Below are 18,540 nucleotides of genomic sequence, written 5' to 3' on the forward strand. Positions count from 1 at the left end.
AGCCAGCACTGCTGCACTTGGAGGCCTCTCCTGCTAATTCTGTTGCGTGGGGGCCCTGAAGTCCTGCCCTGAGGGCACCACTAGTAGTAAGGCTGGAGCGCCCTCCTCCTCCTCCTCCTCCTCTGCTCTAGTTCGCGGTCTCCGTCCCTCCCTCCCCTTTCTTTGGCTTCCTTCCTCCCCGGTCTCATTCAGAGCCACCCAGGCAAGCGCACAGTCACATCATAGCCGCGCGGACCCTAGCCTTGCGCGCGTCTCGGACTGCACCATTTCGCCCGGGGGAGACGGTGGGGGGGAGGAATGCTGTGGAGCCGCCTGTGGAGACTCCTCGAAACGCGCGGGAGGAGCTGACTGCTTCAGAAGGGAAGGATCCCGCCAGCGCCCTTCTTCTCTGCGCCCTAGCCGGCTTTCAAGCTCCAAACGAGTGGCAGAGAATTCGGTCGTGTCCACGCCCCATTTCACTCCCCCCCCCCATGCCGCAGTAGCCGGGTCCTTCCTCCACCCGCTCAGTCAGTGTAACAGTGTCTCCTGGACTGAGGTAGAGTTTGCAGCGGGCTCGGCTTCCGAGGAGGCGAGGCGAAGGGGCCATGGCGGCCACCGAGATAGCGCGCCAGGTGGTGAGTGCGCGGCGACTGGTGTGGAGGGCGCACCGCGCTCTGGACTGGGGTGGGCCTCCCTGAGCATGGCTGACCGGCCGGCTAGCTGGCTAGCTTGCCTTCCCTGCGAAGCTGCCGCTAGAACTCCAGCTCTCGGGGACGGGCAAGGTTCGCGCGCGCTTCTTTGGCGAGGGAAGCCGCGGCTAGGTGGTGATGCCGACGATTGAGAGGGAAACGGGCCAGAGAGGAAAGAGGCAGCTTGGCTAATGAATGAATGCTGAGTGGATACCCGGATGGCCACTTCAGGAAAGCGGGCGCGAGCTGCATATACACTCCCCAGCCCGAGATATTCCCATGGTTCCGAATTAAGAACTGGGCGTTAACACAGTGGGATTCCGAAACCGTCTTTTCTTAAATGATCAGAGATGTGAATTCTTAAATCTCGGTCTTATTTTCACAAATCGCTGTTACTGTCGGCGCAGAGGGATGTGGAGCGGGCTGGTGATATAAGAGAAGCCGCTGGGGTGATGCTCTTGGCGGTGACTTTCCCGTTATAGGTTCGGGTGATGGCGAATGCGGGGAGGCTATGGACTGCTGCTGCTGCTTTTTGTCTTTTTTTGCAGGCTGGATTTTATACGCGTGTGTGCGGGGGCGGGTGGGAAGACAGGAGGACAAGAGGATGTTACTGGCTAAAGGTGATGGGTTTTGGGGGTGTTTTTTGAGGGAGAGCCTTTGTATTAAACAAAAGAGGGTTTGCTTGATTGTGTGTGATCTGACTGGCCGTGACGGGCCGGATTTATTGGGTAGCGTGTTGCATAGGACGAAGGAAGCAGTGCTTTGCAGATGACTGTCTTAAAGGCTTGGCCTGATGAAACTGGGGAGATGTGGGTTGAATGATGCGGTGGGTGTGACCTCTTCTTGCATTAGCGTGGGATAGTTGGGGGCAGATTTTAACTAGGTTTGGGTTGCTCAGTTGTGGAGCCTTCTTCATTTCTGGGCTACACTAAACTGGAGCTGTGGTGTGTGTGTGCATTTTGCAGACGAGGGGTTATTTATATTTATTTCTTTTGCAGGCTGTGGGGTTGTAACTGCCAGGGTTCACAGCAGGCACCTCCATAAATAAAGTGCTTTGGGTTTGATCGTAAATTGTTTCATCTTCAAGCAGCTTAATTTTAATTGTGATCATTTTCCATAAAGTGTTCATTTCTCTTTCTGGCTCCATTTAGATTCCTATATATTGGCTTTTTTCTTTTGGGTGCATCACTCACATCACAATGCCTGGCATCTCCCAATATGACAAAGAATTTATTATTATTTTTTAATTGGAAGGGTGGGAGATTTTTTCTCTGCACAAGCTCTATAATGTCCAGAGCTCACCTGCCCTTTTGTCTCTGCTGTGATGAAAGGGAGCACAGAGGCACTCCTGAGGCAGGAGATGGAGTCCTTTGCAAACCAAATTAATTGAACATCTTTTGGCTTGTAGATGGGTCTAATTTGTTTGCAATTCCCTGTTCATTTTAACTAGGGAAAGGACCATAGGAGCTCCTGGGATTTCTAACCTGCCAGGATGTTAGAAGAAGGAGCATGCAGTGTAGTACAGCAATTGGGGATGGGGATTCTCTGTCCCTCCAGATATTGGACTACATCTCCCATCATCCCTCACTATTGGCCATCTTGGCTGGGGATTATTGGAGTTGGAGTCCAACAATAGCTGGATGGCTAGAGGTTCCACACCCCATTTTAAATGGATCATCTTTGTGTGCTAAAAGAATGTGTTGTATGCATCATGTTCTAGGGCTGGAATGAATCCAGTTTCACCAGTTTCAAATATTTAAAGAGAAGGGACCATAACTCAGTTAGTGAACATTTGCCTTGTATGCAGAAGGTCCCAGATCTTAATCTCTGGCATCTCTAGTTAAAACAAATAATGGGGAGCAAGTGAATGGAAGACCCCTAGTTGAGGTTCTAGAGGACTGCTGCCAGTCAGAGCAAGCAGTTTAGGGCTAGATGGACAACTAGCTTGTATTAGATAGCTCCTTATAGCCCTACATTTCATAAATCTGACCTTCAGAGTGCAATATTTCAGTTTGTTCAGTTGGGTGGTATCCACAATTCGTTCCAAGTGTATATCACAGAGTGACATATATTTGGCTTGGCATGGTGAGAGTAGGGTCCAGATCCCTGCTCGGATCCATGAAGCTCACTGTGAGGCCTTTGCAGGTCACTTGTAATCTATTCCCCCTCAAAAGAGCTCTGAAGACAAAATGTGATGACCTCATTTATGCTGCCCTAATAAACATCTTGACTGAGGTTTGGAATGCCAGTGTGATAAAAGTTAAAAATAAATGTGCTACACTACGCTTTGCCAACCTGGTGGCTCCCAGTTGTTTTGGGCTACAGCTGGCAGTCAGCGCCAGCCAACCTAGTGAACATCACAGGAGGCTGCAGGATCAGGTCAATGGCCCATCTGTCTACTCCAGCATCCTGTCCTCATAGTGGATTCTTTAACAACAACCACAACCACAACCACAACAACAACAACAACCACAACCACAACAATGACATTTCTGCCCTACTATTCCTCCCAAAGAGCTCAAAGTAGTGGCATGTATGGTTCTCCTGTCCCTCTGTTTTACCTTCTCAATAACCCTGTGAGGTAGGTTAGGCTGAGAGATGGTGATTGGCCCAAGGTCACCAAGTGCGCTTTATGACTGAGTCGGGATTTGAACCCTGGTCTCCCAAGTTCTAGCCCAATACTCCAGCCACTATACCACATTGGCACAGGCGCAAGTGGGAAGCCCAAATATAGGACCTGGATGTACAAGATCACTCTCGTTCCTATGGTTTCCAGCAACTGAAAGGCAGCACTAGGCAACCAGTGAGCTGCATGTTGAGTCCTCTGAGGTAGACTAATAGGAATCATAGAATGGTAGAACTGGAAGGGACCGTGAGGATTATCTAGTCCTACCCCCTGCAATGCAAGAATCTCAACTAGAGCATCTGTGACAGATGGCCACCCAACCTCTGTTTAAAAACCTCCGAGGAACGAGAGCCCACCACCTTCTAAGGTGGGCCCTGGTTGTTCCGCTTGTACCTTATTTTATTTATTTGTTAAAATTTTGTCCTACCTTTCCACCAAATGCTCCCCAAGGCAATAATAAAAACGCAAAATAAAATAATAAGGAGCAATAAGATTCCAGGTGAAAACAGTATAAGAATAAGGCAGGTAAAACAGCAATAAAGTTAATAAAAACAACCATACAATATGTCAGTTTAGGTAGTTAGCAGCAGGCTAGCCAGACACCCCTTGGCAATGAGTTCTTGCACTCATGCCCTCTTACAAGGAAGTTGCCTTATATCAGGTCAGAACATTGTTCCAGAGATCTCCAGATTGTCTACTCTGACTGGTAGATGGTTTTCCAGGATTTCAGACCAGGGACATTCCCAGCTCTACCTGGAGATGTCAGGGATTGAACCTGAGACCTTCTGCAAGCGAAGCAGATGCTCTGCCACTGAGCTGTGGACCTTCCCTTCAAATGTGCGTCCGGTGTTGGCAGGACAGGAAGACGGGCTCTTCCCAAGGATCTGGAAAAGCTTGTATGAGAAAGTGCACTGTTTCAGACAACCTGTTCCATGCTGTGCAATGCTTTGTAGGTCAGAACCAGCAAAGAGAATGAAAACAGACTGATTGCCAGAGAAAATTGTTGTGACATTGTGTGTGTATGTGTGTGTGTGTGTGTGTGTGTGTGTGTGTGTAATGCTCCCTGTAAAGGCACTTAAGTGGAAGACCACAGTGAGAAGGCTTCTTGGGACTGCAGAATATGCTACTGCCAATCCACATGGCTAATGCCTGGCATCTGCCTGGCCTCAGTCAGAAGAGGTTGCTGGATTAGATGGGCCATTTGCCTGACCCAGCAGGAGTCTTCTTATGTTCTTAAGTTTAAGGCAGCTTCTTACCCAGGTTGCCTGATTTCCAAAGCACCACCAACTAATATTTGCTTTTAAGTTCATCTTTTTTAAAAAATAAAAATAAAAACAACAGCAATTCATCTGCTCAGCTGGTTTAATTTTAAAAGAAAGCTGCAGTTTCTTTTAAATTAACCTAGCTGCTAGCCTAGGGAAACGCAGCAATCCCCACGTACTCAAGCCGTTCTGTCCACAGCCATAACAAACGCAAGATCCCCAGTCACCCTTCTGCCACATGACATGCAAAGGGCTGGCTCAAGACATTTAGACACCCGTGGCAAACCACAAGATGGGTGAGTGAAGATCTACATCAGGAACAAGGGGAGGAAGCAAAGCAACCTTACCCAACAGCTGAAGTGGGGATCGGAGGCTGCCATGGAGGGAAAAGGGACCCACTCTGAATCAGGCCAGGTGGGTGCAGAGTCCAGGAAGCCCCCAGAGGGCAGTTTCTGCAATTACTTCCTTGGGGGTGGGAGGAAACCAGAATGCCTTCTGTTTGCCAAGAGACCATATACAGTATTCAGGAGTGGGGGTGGGAAATGCCAAGGTGGCGCCAGATCCAGCCTCCAAAGAGCACACCACAGCTATTGCTGTTACCATGGTGGTGGCAGCAGGCAATGCATCCTTTGGGTGCTGGATCTGCTGCCCAAGGCAGTTGCCTACCTGGCCTCATGTAGACTGAGAGGCAGTGCAAGAAGAGCCCTAAATCAGGGGTGGAGAATGTTTTGGCTCTTCCCAGCTTACATTATTCCTGATCACTGGCCATGTTGGCTAGGGATGATGGGTGTTGGAGCCCAACAACAACAACATCTGGAGGACCACATGTTCCCTGCCCCTATTCTAAATCCAACACTGATGCTCCAAAACATAACTGAAGGAAGATTATTGAGGTAGGAATAACCTGTTTTTCTTACAGCAAGACATGGGAATTATTTGTGGATGTTGCTCACTTGTACTCTAGAGTGTATGTGTGTGTCACTCTGCCTAAGGATAGAAGAGACTGGAGCCTAGTGTGGACACAGGATCATAGGAAACTACCTTATCCCAAGTCAGATCATTGGTCCATCTAGCTCAGTATTCCTGGCACTGACAGGTCTACCCCTCCCCTTCCATGTGTCCCAGTGGTGGGAGTGGTGCTCCTTGCCTCTAGAGTGGGTGTGGGAAGGGGTTTATTGGTTTGTTGATGATGATGATGATGATGATAATACTTTTATGATTTATACCCCGCCCATGATATAATTTTATAAACATCACGCGTTAAAAACCCCTCAATACAGGGCTGCCTTCAGATGTCTTCTAAAAGTTGTGTAGTTCTTTATCTCCTTGACGTTTAAGGGAGGGGTTTCACGGGGAGGGCACCACTACTGAGGAGGCCCTCTGCCTGTTTCCCTGAAACATCACTTCTCGCAGTGAGGCAACCACAGAAGACCCTCGGAGGAGGACCTCAGTCTCTGGGCTGAGCGATGGGGGTGGAGATGCTTCTTGAGGTATACTGAGCTAAGGGCATTTAGGGCTTTAAAGGTCAGCACCAACACTTTAAACTGTATTCAGAAACATACTGGGAGCCAGTGAAGATCCTTTAGGCAGCCACATGCAGTCACCAGTCTAGCTGTTTTTATTATGCATTTTGTATTTTATGTTGTGAACCACCCTGAGATCTACGGATGAAGAGTGATATACAAAATTTAATAATAACAATAACAATAATATTTAGGCATTCACTTCCATTGCCTTTCTGTGATGCATTCAGCCAGAATTCATCTTTTGTAGATCCCTCTATACAGGGGCTACTTCTTCCGCTGAGATCGGCCTGCACTTAGAGCACTGAGGAAGAAGCTGAACGTTTCAAGATTTGGGAAATGAATGCTGTGGCCTTGGTGCAGTGCAACTGAACATGAAGAAGGTTGGGGAGTGGGTTGCATCTGATGCAATCTACCATGTAGCGTGTATGTACACAGTTGTCTCATGGAGAAATAGCACCGGTTGTGCCTGAGCAAGAGTTTGGTGGTTTGATAGCCATTAAGAACCTAAGAAGAACCTGCTGAATCAGGCTAATGATCCATCTAGTCTTGCATCCTGTCCTCACATTGGCTGGGCAGATGACTAGAGGAAGCCTGAAAGCAGAACCTGAGTCCAACACCACTCTCCCCACCTGAAATTACCCAGCAGATGGCTTTCAGAGGCACATTACCTCTGACAGTGGAGATAGAACATAGCCATCCATCAGGGATAGTCGCCACTGACAGCCTTATCCTCCCTGAATTCATCTAATCCTTTTTCAAAGCCATCCAACTTGGTGGCAATCACTACTTCTGGGAATGAATTCAAGAGTTTAACTCTGCGCTGTGTGGCTAAGTACCTTCTTTTGTCTGGCTTGAATATTCTAGCATTCAGTTTAGTAGTCCCTAGTTCCCGTATTAAGAGAGAGGGAGATAAACTGTTCTCTTAATCTACTTTCATTCCATCACGCATAATTTTACACACCTGTCTCTTGTCTCCTCTTACTTGCATTTCCTCTAAACTAAACTGAATCTTAATTTATTGTCATTATTACACCCCTGAGGTCTCCTTTTTCCCTAACACAATGGAGAGTGCCTGGTAGAATACACTGGTGGGAGAGGTGAGGAAGGCTGTTCTGGTTTCCAGTCGAACAGCAAGCAAAATGAGCAGGGTTGTGACCCTCATGTTTCTTGGCAGTCTGTCTTCTGAGCAGATATATAAGGAAGGCCTTTCTAAAGAAACCTGAATGTTTAAAATCATAACTGCGTTTTCTGTGTTGAGCGTGCATAGGTCTATTTAACATGCATTGTCAACCTGCCATGGATGGTAACAAGGCTTGGCTGATGCTTCCAGGCAAATGAGAGTTAGTGGGTTGTCTTAATGTGTGTGGCTTTTTGACAAGCAAGAAATGAATTTACCACAAATGGCGAATGTCTTCATTTTAGTGCATGACTCACGCTGGCTGTCTTTTTTTTTAAAAAAAATAATATTTTTATTAAAGATTTTATTGGTTCACAAAAATGTGCATTGTCTTTTTTCATGTTGTAGAGTCCTTTTTTTACTTTTGATGCGAGACATTATACAGAATAAGGTGAGGGAAGAAGAAAGAGGAGAGGGAGAGAGGAGATTGGGGTGGTAATATTTAGTGTGTTTGTGTGGCTGTCCAGATTTGGATTGCTAGGGGTTCCAGGGCCAGGATGAATAGGAAGGGAGATAGTGGGCACTCTTGTTTAGAACCTCTTTGTATTGCTATGGTATTAGAGTCCATACCATTGATCCTACATTTTGCTTGGGAGTAAATTTGTTTAAGGATTTGTAGGAAGTTGGTTAATACTGCTAAGAGGTATTTCCATTGTAAACAATCAAAGGCTTTAAGGCAACCATAATGTGTGCCTCAACTCTTACCTTGACTAGTTTATGTTTCATGTGGTGGAAGCACCGCTAACCCAAACCCAAGACAGCCAGCGTCCATCAGGAAATTACTGAACCTGATCAAACACAGCAAAAAACCAAATTCCAACAGATTATTATGTCCCTAGACCACTGAAATGCCATACATCAGGTATGGCCAAACTTGGCCCTCCAGCTGTTTTGGGACTACAACTCCCATCATCCCTAGCTAACAGGACCAGTGGTCAGGGATGATGGGAATTGTAGTCCCAAAACAGCTGGAGGGCCAAGTTTGCTAGGCCTGGCCTAGGCCAATGGAGGGGAACTTAGCTGCTCTCTGCATGATGTTGGACTATGAATCACATCATTCCTGACCATCTGCCATTGTGGCTGGGGGTGATTGGAGTTGGAGTCCAACAATATCTGGAAGGCCTCAGGTACCCCCATTCCTTCCTCTTCTTTTCAGTTTTGGGGGAGATGACTTCTGCTTGACCTTAATGCATTATTTACTGAGCTGTGCAGAAATACTAGTTTCTATGCAGTGCAATAATTTCTTAACACCTTTCCTATTTGTGACATTATTTCTTGCAGTGCAAAGTAGGGGGGAAAGGTTGATATTGCTACCTTTTGCAGAATTATGGCCCTGATCCTGCAACAAACCTGATGGATCTTTCCCAAGAAACACACACACACCTGGGATGCGTGGGTGCACAAAGGAAATAGTTTCCTCTACAATCAAAAGTTTATATTTCAGATTATGGAAAATTGGGGATCTGGCCCTTTAATACACAATTTAAAAAGCAATAGGCTTTATTTATGTGGTCCGGACCATACAGAGTTTGCAATGTGGGGGAAACAATTTAGGAAGCTGTCTTAAGCCAAATCAGACCATTGGAGAAGAACTATCACTCAGTAGAAGCCATTTGCATTGTGTGCATTTGTTCAGACCCTGGCATCTTCAGGTGGGGCTGGAAGAGAACATTGTCTGAAACCCGGAGACCTGCTGCCAGTCAGTGTAGATAATTCTGAGCTATTTGGACCAGTGATCAACCTCTGCATAAGGCTGCTTCCTTTGTTCCTATTGGCCCATCTAGCTAAGTAAATACTAATTGGCAGCTGCTGTCCAGGTGTCCAGATGGGAGTTTTTACCCTGCCTTACTTAGGGTGGGGTGTATGGGGGGTGTTAGAGGAGGTACACTCCGTTGCTTCTCAAAACAGACAGATGCCAACACCAACAACTTAGAGATGCAAAGGATTGAACCTGGGACCTTATGCCTGCAAATTCCACTGAATTAAGGTTCTTTCATGGGATAGAGGTTGGCAAGAGAAATGGGTCAAGGTAGGGCTGCAGCTGTTGTTTATGAGAAGGGGTGATGTTATGCTAGTCCTGCCTGTTTAGAGATTGCAATTGCTGCTTGCTTCTGACATGATGGAATTGTGACATGCAAAGTCACCAGAGCAAGAGCGGCTGAAAAACAGTCTCCTGCCCATTCAGGAAGAACCCCACCCAGCTGTGCAATGGTTTACAGTCATGTCCTTCTGCTACGGGGGACTCTGGGGACTCTGTGCCATCCTAGCCTTTGCATGCTTCCCTGCCCTTCTCGTGAACTCCAGCTCCTCCTTGAAAGAGCTGGAAGGAAGTGCTTTCCTTTCCCCCATTTGTGTGAATTTCTGCCGAATTCTCCCTGTAATAACAAAGTAGTGGCTGGTATCTTTTTATCCTTCTCTTCCTGATTGACTCAGTGAAGAAAATTGAACTGCTAAAATATCCAGATAGTTTGTCGTTACTGTCGTTTCTAGTCAAAAAGCAGTCAGAAACTGTGAATTCAGGTTGGCCAAAGAGCTCAGTACATTTTGAAACTACACGTAATGTCTTCTGCCTTATACAGTCATACCTCAGGTTAAAGTTGCTTCAGGTTGAGTGTTTTCAGGTTGCGTTCCGTGGCGACCCAGAAGTAATGGAATGGATTACCTCTGGGTTTCGCCGCTTGCGCATGCACAGACGCTCAAAATGACACCACACGCATGCGCAGAAGTGGCGAATCGCAACCTGCGCACGCGCAGACGGGGGTTGCATTCTGCTCAGGATGCGAATGGGGCTCCAGAACGGATACTGTTCGCATCCAGAGGTACCACTGTACACAGTTTACTGGCTTTACTAACACCTGAGAGAGAGAGAGAGAGAGAGAGAGAGAGAGAGAAATTCAGAGCTCCTCCTCCTGCAAGTTTGCAATGTGTGTGCAATAGCAGCAAAGCAAAATGACACATGCATATTCCAACAAGGATCCCTGCCATTGCATAATTGGCATTTCCCCTTTCTGCAGATCAAGAGGCAGTCAAGAAATGTATTTGAAGACTGACCACATTCTGAACCAAGAGCAGAATCACATATACATGCCCATGGGAGGGGAGTTTTGCATTTGCTAATTTCCCAAGGCTCTTGCAGCTACCCATCTTGTAACATCTAGGCTGTTTCATTCCTGGAATTTGCAGCGCTCTGTTTTTGGAAGAGTCCCCATCAGTGCAAGCCTATTTCAAAAGAGAGAGAACAGCAGTTTAGTTCTACCAGGAAGTCTCACCCCTGAGAGCCTGTTTGAGGATGTTGGGGGCAGACAGCAGGGGTTGGGGGTTGCCTTCAGGCTTTTGTGGGCTTTCAGGAAGCAGCTGGCTGGCCACCTCTGGAAACAGGATGCTGTCCTAGAATGGGCTTTTGGTGTGATCCAGCAGGTCTCTTCCTATGTTCCTCCTCTAGTCCTAGAGGTAGAGCCAAGAGGAGGCTGGAGTGACGCACGGCATCCTGAACGTCTGGTTCTCAGCTGAAAGCTGCAGCTTGCATAGCAAGAGGAACACAGTGTTGATGGGGGAGCTGCCTTGTTCTGCCCTCAGAAATCTCTAGGGTAGAGTTTCGGAAACTTGAGTCTCTAGCTGTTTTGGACTGCAATTCACATCATCCTTGACCACTGGTCCTGCTAGCCATGGATGATGGGAGCTGTAGTTGAAAACAGTTGAAAGACCCAAGTTTGGGAAAACCTGCTTTAGGGAAGCTCTGCTGGCCAGATGTTGGTTACCATATACATGTTGGCATTTATTGGTCACCCTAAATCACCCCTGCTTTGTGCTTTAAACAAGTGACTCTTGAAGATGCTGCATTTCTGTATGGTGTGGCAAGGGCAAAGCCCAGGTTGCTGGTGCTGCTCTAAAGATCGAAAACACAATGAGGTTATTAGCTTCCTCAGCAGGAGCATCTATAATTGGACTGCTGTAATTGGATGTATTTTCCCGTAAGTGCATCTTGCAATGCACCTCCTGGAAAGGAACGGAAGCAACATGGACTCATTTTACCTATTTTTTCAGTTGTTTAAAATGCTAAGCATCCTGTTCTGCATTCAAGGAGCAAGAATGGCAAGGGATTAAGGGGTGGGTGTGCTTGCTTCCAAAGAAGATCCCCCACCTTAGTTACCTCTGCAGCACCCCCAAGGTGTGACAGTTTGCTGCTGCATCTTGCAGCAAGTATGCTGTGCAGTTCAGTACTTCTAAAGTCATCTGTTATTTTGAAAACTAACAGAAATTTCAATGTAGCAAGTTCAGTGTAGATGAAATGACAGCAAATGACTGTAGTGAAAAGAATGTCCTCTTGATAGATGGTTCAGTCAGACTTTTTTTTTTTAAGGGTTGCACCTGCATTGCTTTTATGTTTTGTGGATAAAGTACAGAGAGGAGCTGCAACAGGAGAATTAGACACCTGCTTACTCTTTTGCAACAAATGGCTTACAGCATAAACATTTCTGAAATGCTCATTTGACCCACTATTGAAAAATGTAATTGATGCGACTCCCTTCATGTTGCTATTTTTCTTGCTTTCTCTTTTCCTTACCCAATAAATGGGAAGATTGATCTGATTACCACACCTGACTGATTCTTCTCATTCCTTTTCTCAGTTCTGTTTGCTTAAGCCCCCCTCCCCCCAAAAAACTTTATATAGTTTGGTCTGCAGCTATTTGCTTTATATAAAGACATACTTTTTGAAGGATTGCAGCTTGGGGCAAGTAGCTTTGTAAGGCCTTGGGAGGAGAACCTTTGCATGAGCAGAAATGCATTTCTCTACGAAATATATGACTCTGTGGCAGGGCATTTTGGAATGTGTAATGATACCATACTTGGTGAGGATGTTGGCAAGAGAGAAGCTATCAAAATGCACGCAGTGGGGCAGATGGAGAAGCACATGTATTCAGCGCCTGAGACATAAAGGGCCCCTCCGGATTGGTGGTTTGTGTGTGGCTAGATTCTGCAACATGCCTTTGATGCAGTAATAGCTCGTTAGTGGTGGATTTATACTGGACTGTCTGCATGTCATTCCACTTTGTTGTTCTGTGATGCATCTCCAGCATTACTGCATTAATGCAGTCTAGAAGGGTGCTTTTGAACTGGACCGGAAAGTGGTTGGCAGCCAGAGCAGTTGGGCCAGGATTGGTTTTCAATGCTCAAGCCGTCTTGCCCCGGTGAGCTACCAAGCCACCAAATTCTGCACCAGAAGGATAGAAAATATTGGGCTGGATGGACTAATAGTATAATGAATAGCTTAAGAAATATACTACATACTATATTACTACTATAAGGAATCATCATGTATGTAGCTCAGGCAGAGCCAACATGGTGCCCTACATATGCAGCTAGGTTTCGATTCCCATCATCCCTGACCATTGGGCAGGCTAGCAATGGCAAATGGGAGTTGTTGTCTATAACTTCTGGAGGACACCAGTCTGGCTACCCAGTGTGGCTGAACACACAGCTTTTGTGTTGGTCTGTGCCTCTGGACTTGTCATCAGAATGTTGGGCTTTGCTCTTTGGCTTTGCCTAAGGGTCAGGATTTTTGTTTTTGTTTTTTGGGAGCTGGCAGCCCAACATTTAGGTACTGTTTCAAAGTGAGCATGCCTCTGGATAGAAGTTGCTAGTGTGTGGATTTGTGGATCTCATTGTAGACTTCCAAAGAGGTAGAATTCTGGACTAGATATTGTGTCTGATCAAGCAGAACTGTTTTAATGTTTCTTTTGTGCAGTAGGCAGTTCCCATTTAAAAGTGTTCCAAATGTTTGTTTTAAACTTCTGTCTGCACCTTTGCGCCTTTCCTGAATCTGAGGCAGTTTACCAGGATATGTGTACACAAACATACATACATACGTGCTTACATACATAGAGCCATCTTTGCGAATTCATCTCTGGGTCCTCAGCTGTAGTGATGTGGGGTGGAAGAAAGTATGTTTCATAAGTTAATTAGTAAGGATGAATGGATGCCAATTGTAGATACAATAGGAAGCAAGCTTGGCAGTTTCAAAGTTGCAGTTAATGTGGTTTTACCCACCCAAGATGATTGTCCCATGTGTGCTTTAATTTTTGGCTCAGATATTTCAGGTCAAATACTTGTGGTAAATTGCGACAGAAAATGTTGTTGCTGTTGTTGTTGTTGTTAATCATATATTTATATTTGTCAGTTACTTTATACAAAAGTCTCAAGGCAACGTACAGTGGTACCTTGGGTTACAGATGCTTCAGGTTACAGACTCCGCTAACCCAGAAATAGTACCTCGGGTTAAGAATTTTGCTTCAGGATGAGAACAGAAATCGCGCGGTGGTGGCGCAGCGGCAGTGGGAGGCCCCATTAGCTAAAGTGGTACCTCAGGTTAAGAGCTGTTGCAGGTTAAGAACGGACCTTGAGAACGAATTAAGTTCTTAACCCGAGGTACCACTGTAATAGACAACAAACAAAACCAGTTGAAAATGAACGTGGAGTACTTCCCCCTCCCCCACTTTCATTTACTAAATTCAAATAAGATAAACGTGCTGAGATGGATCACTTATGAGGGCAGAATCTCTGGCCCACAGTCCTAGTTTGGTCTAATTAGCCACTGGATTTAGCCAACGAGGCCATTTTGGACAAACTACAGCTGCCTGTGACTTTCAGTCACCTGACACCAGAGATCTCCAGCAAAGTGCTGAGGTCCCACAGCACTAAAGATCGTAGATATGCCCCTGCTTGCTCCTTGATAGTAAAAGGGAGCAGCAGAAGCTTATATCTGAACTTAGCCCTGTGGGATGTCACTGGAGTGCTAAGATCAGACATAAGTCTGTCTCTGTTATGTGGCTTGAGGTTTGATGTCAGATGATTTACAGGTGAGTGGCCCCAGCCACTTGTCAAAAATGGCCCACAGAAGATGGTCCAGTTCTGGATGTGGTTCCCACTTGATTCACTAGGGTATCAGAACGTTTTCAGATGAAAGCTGAATTGTTTCCAGTACTATTACCCTGTGAAGATTACCCTAAATTCCCATTCAAAATTTCCAGTTCAAAATTTTGCAGAAACCCCACATTACTGTACTACTTTGCTGTCCACTACAGCTTTGGCCAAGCCACTTAGGGAAATTCTGTCTTGCAGTGTTTTATGTCTTGGAGCCTTATTGTCCAAACTGATCAAATAGCCATATGAGCAGAGCTTCCAGATGTTGCTCCTTTTTGGCTAGGCTTTCAAATTGTGTCATAATGCAGTCACAGCTTCCATTTTTAACTATTTCTTCTGGACTCAGGATGACTTTTTAGTTTATTTTTTTCCTACTCCATCCTTCTTGCATTTTATAAGGAGAAAAAGTCCTTGGGTGTGCCTCTTCTTTTGAATTGCCTTGTGTTTTAAAATGCTAACAGTTATAAATGGTGTGTGCATTGCTTGTGCTGTTGGAAACCCAATTTTTATGAGGTTAGCAGTCAGGGATGCTAGCAGTCAAGAAAAAAAGATTTGGAAAAGTATGCAAAAAACCTGTTTTGAGATTTGGATGGCAAAACAAAGAAGTGGGGCTGTATCTAATGCTAGTCCTAGCAGACCCCCGAATTTAATGAACATGACTAACTTGGGTTTGTTAATTTCAGTGGGTGGCATTCAACCAAGTTTTCCTCAGAGCAGACTCATTGAAATGGATGGACCTTACTTAAGCCATAGCCATTCATTTCAATGGGCATTCTCCAAGTAATACTTCATTGAATGCCACCCAATGGCTCTACTCTTGGACTAGCATTGGATAGAACCCATGGTGTACTTTCTTTGGAAGGGAGAATTTTCAAAAGGCCACCAGGAATAGAATGTGGTGTTCTTTTAGATCTAATTTTAACATGTCTTTCTTTCAAACTTCCTTAGGGCGAAGGCTGCCGTACTGTCCCTCTTTCTGGCCATGTAGGATTTGACAGCCTTCCTGACCAGCTGGTTAATAAATCGGTTAGCCATGGTTTCTGTTTCAACATCTTGTGTGTGGGTGAGTACAACACTTCTTCCCCCCTTTCCATTTTTGGAAAATTCTGTTGCTGAAAGAAGGTAAACTTGCCTAACAAAGTAATCCTTTGACTTATCCAGAACACACATTATGTGTTGTCATCTGATCCAGTTTTTAACAACAGATAAACAAGGATCACTGCCTCTTTGGGTGGTCTGAAGATGATGAGGTGGGATGTGTTGTGTTTTGCTGGTACAAATGAGCAGAAGCACAGAGGTTTACACTGAAGGCATGTAGGATTTGTTGACTTGGGATGTGATGTTCTTCGATGGAAAATCAGATGGGTGGCTTGTTTTTAAGCCTGTTGTTGCTGGAAAGAGTAGACACACAGAAGTTCTTCCAAATGTAATGCTGTTGCTGTGAGTTTGCTAGCTCCAATGATGTATAGTGGTACCTCGCAAGACAAGTGACTCGCAAGACTAAAAACTCGCAAGACGAAAGAGTTTTTTGTTTTTTGAGTTGCTTCGCAAGACGAATTTCCCTATGGGCTTGCTTCGCAAGACGAAAAACGAAAACGTCTTGCAAGTTTGTTTCCTTTTTCTTAAAACCGTTAATACCCAGGGTGCATTGCTTGAAGAGGTGCAGTTGCGACTTGACTTCGAGGAGCAACTCATAGCACACGGTGTGGTAGCCTTTTTTGAGGTTTTTGAAGACTTTGGTGATTTTTGAAGCTTTTCCAAAACCGTGCTTCACAAGACGAAAAATTCGCAAGACGAAAAAACTCGCAGAACGAATTAATTTCGTCTTGCGAGGCACCACTGTACCTTCATTTAAGTTTGATTCGGGCATTCCCCCCCCTCACATGATTAGTTATCACATGGAAGAGTGAGAACAAGGCTGTGTTAGATGGTCTCCCTGTGTAACCAAATTTTGCATGACAGCTCCTGAGGAGCAGCTAGTCACCTGTGTTTTGGATACAATTGGGTGCTCTTTTATATCAAGGTGGCAGACTGAACCTTTCAGAGCCGTACCAATTTTAATCAAGTTTTGCAAGATGGTTCCGGAGATGAAGGAGAAGTTCTTTATCTATGTTGGGACACAATTGGACACCATTTTGAATCAAGCTGGCATTACGTTGTATTCAGACATGGATTAAAAAAAACACTCTGCTTTTTGATCTCTGGAACTGTGCATTGGATGAGTTCGTCTGCAGAGGGGAGCTTGCTCTGCATGTGTTACCTTCCTCTCTGATCAGGGTTCCACATCACAGCAGGAGCCTGAAGTTCACAGAGCAGGCTTTCTCTGCAGATATGCCACCTCTAGTTGAAACAGCAGATGAAGAGAGAGAGAACTGATTCTGGACTGCACAACATCAGTTATTGGATGGGAAGTTGCACACCTGAAAACCCTAGTTGAAATGGGTCTAAATGATCTGTTTCTGACTATGCACCTTCTTGAGCAGCTTGACAAAAAAAGGGGGATGTTGGCGACTGGGCTTTAGTCGTTTACCACTTCTGGGTTCAGGGAGGACCCCTTAAGCAGCTGGTAGATCGCAGCATCCTTGTGGCCATGGGGGAAACTCCCCTCTTTCTGCTCCTAATTAAATATCTCCCGCCTGCTTTTTTCCTGATCGAAACTGCCACCAACTGACAGCTGCTGTTAGCCCTGCTGAGGGAAATACTACAGATCCTTGTATTATGCCTATGTTCCTCCCTACAGAAGAGCTTTCAGCAGCTTTGAGGGATTCGGATTTACATTCGTAAAACAGCATTTTTTGGGGGAGGGTAGTTAAATACCTCCTTCTGCTCTGATGAAAACTGAAGCTGCTTTAAAGTAAAACAAGTTAGGAGAGCTGATAATGGATCTTCTGCACAGTGTTTGCTGTAACACATTTATTTTGTGTGTGTGTATTTCTGGGATGGGGTGTTGTGCATAAACCCTTCATGTTGAAAGGTTGAGCTCGACTTGCTGATTGCCTTTGTAGGAAGCTGCCGAGTTGCTATATGTAACTAGGTGACACGCTCTCTTGACGGTGCTCTAGTTTCAAGGTAATACTAATAGACAATGGCAGGTGTGCTAGAAGGAAAATTCCATAGTTCAGGAAGCAGTGCTGTTGTGGTACATTTTGAAGTTGGGGAGCAGCTCAAGACAGTCCCCCTCCACCAACCATGCCGCTACCCCAAGGAGAGTCCAAAAACACAGGCAGCTGTATTGATCCATACAAGACCAGTCCAATACATTTTGGCACTTGAGGCAAACCACAAAATGATGCCTCTCGCCAGGGAATAAGGGGTGAGTGAAGTTCTACAAGGGGGTGGGGACAGGAATAATGATCTAACATTGGGAACAAGGGTGGGAGGAGACCAGCAGTGCCTCCTATTCGCCAAGAGACATGGTGGAAGTCGCATGGGGGGCGGGCAGATCCAGCCTCCAAGGAGTATGTTGCAGCCACCAGTGGCATCACAGCAGCAGCAGCAGCAGCAGCAGCAGCAGCAGCAGCAGCAGCAGCAGGTGATGCATTCCTTGGAAGCCAAATCTACTGTCCCTGTGGATCCTGTTTAAAGCATTGCCCCCCCCGAACACCCTCTTTTCTGTTTTAAGGCTCCTCTCTCTTTTTTTTTTTAAAAAAGATTGCCCTTCTTTAAAATCAACAATAAGCTCAGTTAGAAAGAAAAATAATAATTGTAAGTACCCACTGTTAGGGAGTCAAACAATAAGTGGGTTTTTTTAATAGAAAGGAAGACATTCTAGAGAATAGATTCGAGCTGATTCCAGTACTCATTGGGTAACATGCCCTGCAGTGTTGGGGCCACAGCTAGAAAGGCCCCACTTCAGCCATTCAATTTGTCATGGCCTCTTCTGATAATATTAGTGGACATGAGGGCTGACATTGAGAGAAGCCTTCCCTTCCCTAAGGTATTAATGGACTCAGATGACGCAAGGCTTTCAAACTAGAAGCAGGACTTTGAGCTAGAAATCTGCCTGTGAACATGGCTTTTGTGGCTTCTCCTCTGCCAGGAAGTGAGCTGCTATTTCCGCACCAACTGTAGCTTCTGAACCACACAGAACACATTGCAGTAGATGGCCTTTGAGGATGCATGCTTGCAGGCACGGAGCCCTTTGATCTAGGAGAGGCTGCAGTTTCCAAACCAAATTGTTCAAATGCTTCTTGCTGCAGCTGCTGCCAGACCTTCTAGATCGGGGATGGTGAACCTTGGGGTGGGGAAGATGATAGATGCTGCTGGACACTAACTCCCATCAGCTCTAGCCAGCATGGCCAGTGGTCAGACACCTGATGCCATATGACATTAGGAGCAGAGATCTCCAATCAAAGCACTG

The 18,540-nt window shown here is 45.7% G+C and overlaps 1 protein-coding gene across 6 annotated transcripts in view; it reads left to right on the forward strand.

Moving 5' to 3' along the window:
- The first annotated feature begins 223 nt into the window (after positions 1–223).
- Positions 224–18,540, forward strand: part of SEPTIN6 (septin 6) — a 49,236-nt gene continuing 30,919 nt past the window's right edge. For 4 of the 6 annotated variants that reach the window (XM_080991137.1, XM_080991134.1, XM_080991136.1 and 1 more), the window contains exons 1-2: positions 4,920–4,970; positions 15,129–15,243. In XM_080991137.1, coding sequence (XP_080847263.1) covers positions 4,935–4,970; positions 15,129–15,243 — 151 coding nt within the window. In that variant the 5' untranslated portion in view covers positions 4,920–4,934. Of the gene's footprint in view, positions 615–4,919; positions 4,971–15,128; positions 15,244–18,540 lie in introns of those variants that run through there. The other 2 variants (XM_080991139.1, XM_080991135.1) reach the window with 2 other exon arrangements.

The sequence above is a fragment of the Podarcis pityusensis genome (assembly GCF_964106645.2).
Source record: "Podarcis pityusensis genome assembly, chromosome: Z".
In the NCBI taxonomy this organism is placed as follows: domain Eukaryota; kingdom Metazoa; phylum Chordata; class Lepidosauria; order Squamata; family Lacertidae; genus Podarcis; species Podarcis pityusensis.